Genomic DNA, 12203 nt, shown 5'->3' on the forward strand with positions numbered 1-12203 from the left:
ACGCTGGGGGAGATGAAATACCCCCCAATCATCCCATCAACACTTGTATTACCCCCAGAGGGACTACGAAAAGGATTTAAGGTAAACAAGTTAGTACTGCTTTAAGTAAAAAAAAACACTTTGGAAGATTCAATCGAGGAATTGAGTCATTTAAACAGGCCACAATAGCCCATTTTTAAATTTTCAACAAGGGTTCCTTCCTGAATCGCGTAATAACTAGCTCCTCGTCATTAGAAGTACATAAATTAAACAGAATCCAGCTGTTTATCGTAGCACCAAACCATCCACTTTATTTCATTTTGGCCATTTCTGCAATCTGTTGGAAACCATCATTTTGGCTGCATCTGATCTTCTAATCCTTGCCTTTCCCACAACTACATCTCTCTCTTTCCTTCAAACGTTTTCTCAGAGTGAAGCAACATCTGTCCCCGTCCCCTGGGCTCCGTCAGCACAGGCTGACTGTGTCTGGTTGAACTTTAGCATCGAGGACACAGCAGATGATACGCACACTTGTTAATGCCATAAGGTTCAAATAACAATAGCAGCTTTTTTTTGCACCTCATAATATAATTAGCTATTCACATCAAAGTGCTTCAGCAACACAATCCTGTCTGAGTAACCATTTTTTCCAAAGCATCTATAAAAAATTGCCTTATTATCACATACGTATAAGAGGAGAGAGAGAGACTTTGTGCAAACTAAAATAGTCAGTGGGCTTCTTAAGTATGGGTGAGATGATATTTCAATAAAAGTCCATGCATTTTGTTTTCTCTTCATAAATGTTTGCAGATTTTGTTGTCATATGGTGCACAAAGAGAAGCTGCATTGGTAAATGTAACTTGCTATACATGCCTTTCAGTCACGTGACTTTTGTCATTATGGCCATTTTGAATACCAAAGTAGAATTATGCAGTACTACAACATGTACAATACAACATATCTCTATCTCTCCCAGGATGTAAATAGACAACTGATTGACAGTGGCATTTTTATGTACTCGTAATCATAGCTCAAGAAGATAAGAGTAAAAACACCCCAGAGACGCACGTTTTTGTGAAGAAACCAGTGAGTCAGTGCTGTTCAAGACGTTAGCATGCTACTGGTTAGCATTTAGCTTCAACATGATAAGCTTCTCCAAGAGAAAGCTCTGAACTACACTCCAAACATCTAGCCTTGGATACAACATGTGACAGAGGTCAGATCTGAGCTGTTACTGTAGTATTTCCTCACATGTGTTCATCGTGTTGAAGGCATTGGCAGTTGATTGAATCAAAAGCTAAATGCTAACCGGTAGCATGCTAACATCTTGAGCAGCTTAACACTGACTCACTGGTTTCTTCACATAAATGTGCGCTCTCTGGGGCCATGTTTTTACTGTTATCTTCTTGAGCAATGATTACAAGTAGAGCTATTGTTACATGTTGTAGTACTGCATAATTCTACTTCGGTATTCAAAATGGTGGCCGGAACTTTGCATGATGTCATTGGAAACGCATGTATAGATGAGTTGTTTTGCAAGACAGTAATAAAACTTATAACGTGACAGTAGGTCTCGTCGATGTTAGCTGTACCATGACATGTTTCAGCTGTTGGATGTCGCCTTTGTCAGATGTGTGTGACGTGTCGCTCATCAGCTGTTATTTCCAGGCATTGCGAGTGTAACGGCTCTCGTAGATTTGACCACACCTGCTGCCGTGTGGTGGTGTCCAGAGTAGAGTGACGGAGGCAGCAATCTGACCGCTGAAACATGTTAATGACTCCTCAAACTTCTGTAAAAATGTCCAAGGATTTTGTGAAGATACTTTTACAGCGCTGATGATGCTCCCAAGATACAAGTTGGATTGGCTTATGATCTACTAGCCTCGAGCACATATCTTCACCTTATGGATTTGATCTTTCATTCCAGCATCTTCTCAATGTGTGCCGTCATGTGGAAAATGGACAATTAGTGGAAATGTTTCTCAACTAAACTTCAATGAGTGATTCACATTAGTCTCTGTCCTCTATCACTTCTATGAACAAGGAAATTATCAGATTTAGTATATTATTAGCAGGCATTAAGTCAGTGTTGATAAATTTATCAAGTTGGAGCTTCTTAATGAAAGTTTTGCTCTGATTTACTGTTATTTCAATCTATTTTGAACTAAATAAAGCTGTGAAGCCTGTGAGCTGTCACATTTTTTGTGTGTGCAAAACTCAACAGAGCTTCATGTGACATGTCTTAAAGTCAGGAATCATCTTAACAGGATGACAGAAAAACACACACAATTGAAAGTTAATTTTCGCCTTAGATTTACCAGGCTTTTAAAACGGCATGACATTGTTGGAGCTGAGTTTGTCACAAAACCACTGGAGACACCAGATGTGCCATTTTCCCCAAGAACTATAAAACACAAAAGACTATTTTTTTTTCAGCTTTTGACAAGAAGATTTTGTTCTATGTCCAGCTGTGACTCAAATACAGAAATTTAGACAATTTGGACAGACTTTTAACTTGTGAAAACGGGGATATAGAGGCATTTGCAAAATTAGAGAAAATTACATGCAATAGCCACATTTGCAAATGGGCATAAATTATTCAGGAGCTTTAAAACTATTGGGCTGGTTACTCATTCAAAGACAAAAAACTGCCCTTTAAATATGCACTGCACACTCCTAATTGCTGTAATTTTAGACTTTTTTTTCCTGTTGTACTTTATTTCTCAGTGATAAGTAAGTCATTGTTGGTCCTACGAATATCACAAAGGCAAATGAGAGCGGGGGGCAGGAGGGGGGCAGGGAGACGGTCTGGGTCAGGAGGAACAGGGTCACAGATGGAATTGAAGCTTATTTGTATTGCGCTTTAGCTTTAGCTTCACACAGAGTAGAGGAGCTTATTCTTTATTAACTCTGCACACAGTGGTGGTTAGTGATGTAGAGTATGTAGCTACAGTTTCCCCTGGGGTAGAAGCAGACACGGGGAGAACATGCAAACTCTCTGTCCCTCTGAACCTGGGACCTTCTTGCTCATAACACACATTGCAAAACTATTCGTGCATTGCAATAGATAAACATGGACAACGCTGTGTTTTATCTTCATAAAATGCCTTTTTCTGAGGGATACTTGAACTGCAGCGAAATACTACTAGCCTTGCTGTTTGAGAATGAAACATGCAGTGATCTAAACTTGAAGAAGTGTGTCTGCTCCACTCTCTCTGGCTCTGGGCTTGTGTTATTCTATGGGGATTCTTGTTAATGGTACGGAGCTAAATACTTGCAGCATGCCTGACAACTTAAAGAAACAGCAGCCTGAGGTGTTAAGACGAGGTTTAAACATGACAGCCAGGCAAGTCCCCTGTCTGCATGGTGTAACTGCTACGTTTGTAGTGTGCGTGAATACAGAGAAAGAGGTAATTGTTTGAGAGTAACCAAAACTTCCATCAACGTATTACAGTCATAAACTGAACTAATAGCAATAAAAAACTAAATAAAGTCCGCTTTATTCTTCCTAGAGAGGTTATTTTCCAAACAAAATGGTGTACTGTGTCTATGAAAGTTAGCTTTTTGTTTGTTCCTGCCTTTTAATATTGTATATTTATTAATTAAGTGTTGACCAACTGAAGCTGGATATGTTCTGAGTCCCTTTTCCCAGATTATCCTCATAATTGCTCACTATATGTTGCAAAAACAAACTGATTTAGTGAACCAATAAGTTTCAGTTTACACCCTAACATTGCTCATTAATTTAAAGCAAAGCTTCACTTTCTGCTTTGCTGTTCGCCACACAAGCTGAGCCATTCCCGAGGAACTTTGTAGGGACTTTGTGAAGTGCACTCACCGCTGACAGCCTTGGTGATGGCCCTGGGCATGTTTCCATTGGACAGCTCCCTATAGGGGACGAGCAGAGCGGTGTCCAGACTGCTGAAGCCCTCCTTTAGAGAGTGCTGCTTATAATACTCCACTAACTCCTGTGGAAAACATGCACAATGGAAGAAGCGCCAAGGATTTGCATCAGAAGGGCTACATGTAAAAAGACTGAAAAGAAATGGTAGAGTCTTGTGGAGTATGAATAGGCCTTAAGCATGAAGGTTATTTTGAATTATAGTTCCAAGTTTAAAAGGAAAGATCAGCCGTATACATGTATAAATGTAATGTAGCTGTCTGAATACAGTAGCCAGGCTTCAGATAAACTATAGATAGATAAACTATACTCACCATGCACTTCAAATGTAGTAAAATTATAACTACAATTAGTGTACTGTGGTGCAGTGGTTCTCAAACTGTGGTACTCATCTGCAAGTTCAGACTGAACTAGGGCTGGGTACCGTTCGTTTTTTTCCGATACCACTACTTTAACGATACCTGCTTTTCGGTACTGGTGCCTTAACAGTACTTTTATCGATACCTATGTTATTTTAATTGAGTTAAAATAATGTGCATATGAAAAGCATCGTTCAGGAGGAAGTCCAAACACGGCACATCAGAAAACAGGCCGCAGCAGCGTCACCTGTAACTTAATTTTTTGAGCAGAATTCCCACTAAAGCAGTGATAAAAAGAGAGAAAGGACATTATTACCTTCTGAGCTGAAGGAACAGACCAGATCCACATCAGGCACTGTTTTCTTTCAGATAAACTTTTCTAAACACACTGTTCGACGAAGTGAAAGCGCCTCACACGTCAAAGATCTGTTACATAGTGCGAGCGCTCACTCTGTCACTAAAAATGTACCATAAATGTTCCAAAAATGGCTAATGCAGAGTGAGCGCTCACCTTTTCCAGAAACAATCTTTGATCCCAAATGCTCCGGTGCTGCCATTTGATGCAGCTGGAGTTGTAAATAACAGCGCGTATCTTCAGGCTCTGCAGGGCTAAAGCTTAAGGTAAAGCCGATGCTACTGTGTTGTCACTGCTTTTCTATTTGTCTAAGAGCTCTAGTTTCTTAGTCAGTCCAGGTTTAGTCCTGTTTTTTAACCAGTTTACTGTAAGTCCTGGTTTAGTCCTGGTTTAGTCCTGGCTCAGACCACGGCTCTGCCATCTCTGATAATGACTGAAGTGCGAGTAAGTTACAGCTTTGCTTCGCTTCTGCATTTGCGCTGAAGCTGCTCATGAGTTCAGGCTTTTTTAGACTCACTGCGGATCATTTATGGACGTTTGGAGAGAAAAAGTACCGAAAATTAGCACAGAAAAAAAAAAAGTTTTTTTCGATACCGCCTCCTACGGGAGCTTTTCGGTCGGTACCAAGTAGGTACCGTTTAACGGTACCCAGCCCTAGCCTGAACTCAACTTTAATTATAGATGATTGAATCTAAAACCTTTGTAATGTACCTACTTTAGGGGTTTTCTGATATAGAAGTGATTTACACCCATTTTATTCATAATTTAGTCCAATTTAGGTCAATTGTCGACCAGGTTTCATCCAAATTTGACCCAAATCTACCCCCCGTGGTAATCGGAAGGTCAAATAGTTCATAAATTGGTACTTAGAGTGAAATGTCTGAGAGTTACTGCTGTAGAGTTTTAATATTAAGTGCTGGATACCAAACCTTCTCAATAACAATTTGTGACTTTCTTTTAAAGAAATGAAATTGATACAGGGATACTGCTCTGAGAGATGGACATCAGCAACAGCAAAAACCAAACCCGGATTGAGTGAATAAAAGAAGTCATTTACTGTCACAACATCAGTAGCTAAAGTAATGTTGACCAACGGGATCAGAAACCTCTGCAGTTCTGTGGCACAGTACTTACCTGCACCGTCTTGAAGAGCCGGGCCTCAGCGATGTAAAAGCAGCTGTCCTTGGTCAGGATCTTAATGTGCTTGACTTTGTCACTGAACCTGTGGAGGACATGAAGATTTATCGGCACATGACGCAACATCATCGCAGAGATGACAACTCGGATAACGATGTTAGTGAGCTGGATATGAGTTTTCTTGTAACTTTGAAGATAAAAGATGCAATTATCTGCTTTTGGTGATGCTTCAGACTTGTATAATAAAGCAGACTATGTGATGAGACTAAGTGAATTATGTTAAACAATATAGAGCATGATTGCCAGTAGATATTTTAGATAAGCAGGAGTGGGGCGGCAGTGGCTGATGCACACTAGAGTGCTGCAACCCGTCCGACGTCCGACGGGACCCGTCGGAACCCGACGGGCTCGGTCAGATTCGGACAAATATTTAGAACTTATTTTCGGGCTCGGGTCGGACTCGGACACATCAGCACGATAATAAAAAATTAAAATAAAATGGGTCTGTTTCATTTCATGCATTGCAAGCGTTCATTTGTCATTAAACTAAATAAATAAATAAACAGAAGATGCGGCATTTAAACCCGCTTATGCACTGCGCAGTGCGCACGCAGTAATGCTTTTAAGAAGTTGTGAACTGCTGTGACAACGAAACACGTGTAGTGACCGCACAGGTAAAACTGTTGCTCCGCGTGCGTGCGTGCGTGCGTGCGGCCGTGCGTGCTCCGCTCATCTGTGTTGACGTTCCGAATGCCTTTTGATGGCTAAAATCTGACTTTTTCCACACAAACAATATCGTATCCTACTGTGTCATTAGGCTTATGGAAATATTGTGATTTTAAATGTGTCGGGCTCGGTCGGACTCGGACACAAATATCTTAATGCTTGTCGGGCTCGGTTCGGATTTGATCACTGCTCTGTCGGACGAGGGCCGGTCTCGGACAGAAAAAAACGGCCCGATCCGCACTCTAATGCACACACACTAATGGCACCAGCAATACATACTGCCGCTGAGTCCTTGGGCACTTTAAAGCAGTACTAAGTAACGTGTTTACCTTAATAAATCCTTTTCGTAGTCCCTGTGGGGGTAATACAAGTGTTTATGGGACGATTGAAGGGTCTTTCATCTCCCCCGGTGTCTCTGGCCAGAAAACCATGCTTGCAATTTGACTGCCTCCAGACCGGAGCCACCAATACACACTAATAGAATCACGAAGAAGAAGCTAACAGGCTAACGGGCAAAGCTAACTGTGGGCTAGCGTAAGTTTAAACAGTATTTACAGCCAAGTTTGAGTGAAAAAAATGATTTCCATTGGATGTACAATATACCTCTCTCCCTACGCCTTTTCTGTCAGCGTAGTATTTACTCTCCAAGACAATTAATAAGTCGCAACTTGCTACGACACCTGCAGTTGCGCTTATGGCCTCTAGGGGCAAGAGTTACTTAGTACTGCTTTAAAGCAACTTTGAATAATGTTTACAAAGTGTCATATAAGACAAAATACTTAGGGCTTAAGATTGAGGTAACTGTGTGCAATTTAAACATGTTCAGAGCAGTACTGTTTAAGAGAAGAATTAAACCAAGAATTACACATACATTTCAACTCCCAAAGGTATGCAGTTACTTCCCGGTATATTCTAGCCTGAAACCTTGTTAAACTCCTCTTTGAAAACTAACACAGCTTCTTCAGAAACCCTTCTTCATTTTAGACGGACAGCCGCTGATGTGTGTCTAAATCAACCAAATCTCCTCTCAGTGTCGTGGGCGTCATGTACAGCGTGATAATACGTATTACTCTTCTGAAACTGCAGCGCATGGGGGGTGAAATGACAGGTCTACAGTCCGAGCCGGAGATTGCATGCCTCCTATACCGGATGACGATGATGATGTGCAAGTTTCACTCCGGGGATGAACACAGTGAATCTCCCCATCTGCAGTGTGTAACAGATGAGAAGGGTCGGGTCATGTTGCAAATCCACTGATACGTCCCTGTATATGGTTAGGGATACATTATTGATGGAGGTTGAGTTATGTGTGGTGCACAACACCCAGAGACGAAAAACAGAGCCACGAAAAACAATATCCCTATGTTAAGTTAACCTAACAGACGAGATTGTGTATATCGTATATTCACAAGTAACTTCCTTTGTGAAGTAAGGAAGCAGCAGGAAGTCAAATTTAATGCTTTCAATGCCACAAATAAAAATAAAAATTAAAAAATGGCATATTTCTTTCTTTCTTCTATTATGATGTAACACGTTATTTCTCCACTGTGACATAAATAAAGGTTTACCTTATGCATTCAAGAGCGGAATAAGGGGACATTTTGATAGTCAAAACTAAATTGGACACAATGGGCAACTTAAAAATTATAGTATATAGTATAGTATATATATATAGTATATAATATATATATAGTATAACACATCAGTCAGAACTGTGGTTGATTTTGTTTTAGACCATAGTTTTTGACAAATGTATGCAGTAAAAATAGTTGATTGTTGTGGTTATGGCTCTGTCTCTAAGTAAAATATTTTCCAAGAAAAATGTAGATTTAATGCCAGTTAATGCTTTTAAAGACTTTTTAATGCCCCGCGGAAACCTTATACTCCTACAGGGCAAAAACATAGTACGCACTGGTTAGGATGAGACCAAACCAATGACCTTTAAAGCAGTACTAAGCAACTCATGCCCTGAGAGGCCATAAGCGCCACTGCAGATGTCGTAGCATGTTGTGTTTTTTTACTCATTAATTGTCCATGAGAGTAAATACTACGCTGACAGAAAAGACAAAGGGAGAGAGGGATACAGCTAATTAAACAATCACTCAAACTTGGCTGCAAATACTGTGTAAGTGGCGCAGTTAGCTTTGCCCGTTCGCCTTTTAGCTTCTTCTTCATGATTCCATTAGTGTGTATTGGTGGTTCCGGGTCGGAGAAGGGAAAGCTACAAGTGTGGTTTTCTGGCTTGAGACACTGGGGGAGATGAAAGACCCCCCATTCATCCCATCAACACTTGTATTACCTTGAGAGGGACTACGAAAAGGATTTATTATGGTAAACAAGTTACTTAGCACTGCTTTAAGTCCGTTGATGACCAATCTAACTGCTAAGCCACTGCCGTCCCAAGTCTAATGTATATTTTGGTTTTCTTTGATCAATTTCAAAGCCCACCACACTTCAGTCACGATGAATATAAAACTGAGTGAAAAAAATTGCATAAAACTCTCCTTTAAGTGGTTTGAAACGGCAGTGTTATTCAGGATGCAGTAGTATATAGTGTATATAGTAGTAATATATACAATGAAAGTTTGCCTGTTGAGATCACGAGGATGAGCCTAAAATAAACCAAAGTACAGCCACACAGATGGGCTACGAAACAGGGGCTGCGGGGGTCTCTAAAGGCCAGAGGGTCCCGGGTTGAGGAACACTGTCAGAGATGAACAGACTGTGATTGAGTGAGGAGACTTTATCGTGTTACAGTAGACGTGGTAAACGTGCAAAATAAGTATTGGGTTATGAAGTATGAAGGATGATAAGCACACAAGGCTAAGTATTAAAGACAGTATGAGACGAGAACATCCAGTTAGTGCCACTCACTTGATGCTGATGGCGTACTCTGTGCACTCTTTGCTCCTGTTCCGGATGAGGAAGGTCCCGTGGTCTCTCTCCTGCAGCTCCTCTTCAGCCTGAGACCTGTCCATGGGCCCTGCAAACCTGAGCCAGCGTCACAACATGCACAGACATCAACACACAGTCACCACTATCATTGATGTATAAGCTAATAACTTTTCTGACGACAATTTCAATGGTTAAAGCAGTGGTTCACAAATTACTGTATTCTCATCAACGACCACCACCACATTGACTTTACAAGTAGCACCAGTTCTATAACAAAGATTAAATCAGGATTAAACCAGGTCACAGACTTTTTAAACTAGATCAAAATTGCTCTGAAATAGGTCAAAACTGCACATTCATCATGTCTCTACACAAGAAAAACACCTATCTTACCAAAATCTAAAAAAATCCTTGAATAAAGTGTCAAAATAGCAATGAAAATGTGCCGGAAAAGCCACAACAAAACCCCCCAAAAAAGTAATGAAAACACGACAAAGACGCAGCGAAACAAGTGAGGCCAAAAACATAACAAAAAAATTATAAAAAACAGGACAAAAAACCAACAAACACGCAACAAAAGAGCAACAAAAACGTGCCAGAAAAGCAACAATAACACGATAATAAAAAATAGTTACAATCAGTTTCGTAGGTTATAGCTTTATGGCCTGGCCTTAGATTTGGGTAAAGCTGAACTGAAGAAAATGTGCTTGGTTAAGGCGTGGAGTAAGAGGTTGAAAACATAACTAAAGCCTAAATCAAATTATTTCAGAGAGCCATATATTAACAGTAAAAGAAAAATCTAAGAAATATATGCAGCCACAATGTTTACCAGTACTGAGTGTGGCCATTTGCCTGGTGTAAACTATTGTGTGTCTGTACCTTATAAGCAAACATGTAAATTCATGATCCCGGCACTTACCACGGCTGCCCTGAGTAATCCACTGGTTTTGGCACCTAGGAGATCACAAAGAGTGTGGTTATTTTGTGAATCAATTAGTGTAATATGCCGTCTGTCTTTCCCTCACTGCCATTAATGTAACAATATCCATTGATAGACTACTTTATAGAAGCGATTATGCTTTTAGCAGGTATTTATCAATAATCTCAAACACATCTGAATCACTATCTTACACTGTTGGTTAGAAAATGCATCTAAAAAACTAAAACAAAATATGCAGTTTCACTTCCGGATTCTACAAGCGAACTCACCCCTAAGCCCCTCACACCCTCTAGCTCTCTTTCACCCCTTCCCCTTCGAGTATATTTACTCCGCGATAAAAGCATTAAACTACGTGAGAGATGGGGCCACTGGGGAAGATTTAAAAAAAACAACTCCAGGTATGTTTTTGACAACATTACAACATGATAAAAAGCACCCCCACAACCTCTCAACCAACGCCTGTGCATTGTCTCCAGTTGAACATTACAGTGTAACGCCTCATTTGAAAGCTAAGACCCACAAAACTGATCTAAGCTTCTTCCTTGTGGTGATTGTCATGTTTTTTATGCTTTTTTGATCACATTTTTGAGGCTTGAGTTACATTACATAAAAAAAACGAAATACGGCCAAAATGCTTCAAAAAAGCAGTGACAAAAACGTTAGGGCCTATAAACACCTGACAAAGCGTGACAAAAACGTGACAAAAATGCAACAACAAAGCAATGAAAACATGATAAAAACAACTAAAACATGACAACAAAAAGAAAGGAAGAAGCTTAGATGAGTTTTGTGGGTCTTAGCTTGCCTATGGGCTGTATGCTCCAGTTGAAAGGCTTTTAGTTTTGGGTAAAACTGGAGGCAATGTCCTCGGTTAAGGCAGGGGTTAAAGGTGCATTATGCAACATTTTATGGGACAAAAAAAGTTTGATGTTTGTGCGTATTTGACCTCGTAGTGACCCATTGGCTGTTTGAGTGGTCAGCATGGGGCCTTTACTTTCCATCACAGTGGTCTCTAGGGTGCTCCCGGATCAATTGTTTTGGAGGTTTTCTGGTGAGGGGGTCCATCAACAGTGAAAACCTTCCAAACAATTGATCCTGGACCGTCCTAGAGACCACTGTGGTGGAACGTAAAGACGCCATGCTGACTCCTATAGCCACTGGGTCACTACAAGGTAAATTACGCACATATATCAACCTTTTTTTTTATCCACATAAAAAGTTGCATAATGCACCTTTAAGGGGTTAAATTCAACTTGGCTAAATCCAGAACACAATCAAGTCAAAATGAGGTAAAAACTAAACTAGTCAAAGGGCTAAACTAGATCATATAAACTCATGAACTGCAAAATAAAGGAGTTGTTGCTTTGTGACTTTATCAGGGCCAGGGACAAGCGCAAAGCCTGACTAGATTAGACTGTCAATGGGTCTTATTGATTTAGTAGCAAAAAAATAAACTGAGCTTACACAGGGGCACGGCCTTACAGCGTCACTGGGAAAGAAGCCAATCTTGCTTGTTGCCAGGATTTTCCCCTGTAAAAAAGCACAGTTAATCGCATTAAATTTGTCTGCGAGCACCTCTTTCTCACTTGGCTCCGATAAATCCTCGGCAATTAGAGCACAACGAGCAGTGCATCTCATTTGTAGCCCCTGAGTTAATTATGAATACGAGTATACCACAAATAAAGACCCTAACTCTATAATAATGGATGTCTAGCATTTGGAGAAAAATGCTAAAGCTGCTCAGAGGTACAGATCGCCTCATATGAAAGGCATTTGTTCTTAAGATAAGCAGCTTTACAGAGTATTTTCTCAGCCGGGTAAACCAATTTGGTCGACAAATTACCGCTGCTTAGATATTGATTCTCCGCTGCGTTTTATAACTCCCATTGATGCGTCGTTATTTTAAGTCAA

General features: G+C 40.4%; 1 protein-coding gene across 1 annotated transcript in view; it reads right to left on the bottom strand.

Moving 5' to 3' along the window:
• Positions 1-12203, bottom strand: part of LOC306973117 (guanine nucleotide exchange factor VAV3-like) — a 73317-nt gene that overhangs the window by 21038 nt on the left and 40076 nt on the right. The window contains exons 22-26 of the mRNA XM_079569939.1: positions 11757-11822; positions 10272-10306; positions 9332-9448; positions 5729-5816; positions 3818-3947 (exon numbers count right to left, since the gene is read on the bottom strand). Of these exons, the coding sequence (XP_079426065.1) occupies positions 3818-3947; positions 5729-5816; positions 9332-9448; positions 10272-10306; positions 11757-11822 (436 nt within the window). The remainder of the gene's footprint in view (positions 1-3817; positions 3948-5728; positions 5817-9331; positions 9449-10271; positions 10307-11756; positions 11823-12203) is intronic.

This window comes from Gobius niger (assembly GCF_951799975.1).
Source record: "Gobius niger genome assembly, chromosome: 13".
Classification (NCBI taxonomy): domain Eukaryota; kingdom Metazoa; phylum Chordata; class Actinopteri; order Gobiiformes; family Gobiidae; genus Gobius; species Gobius niger.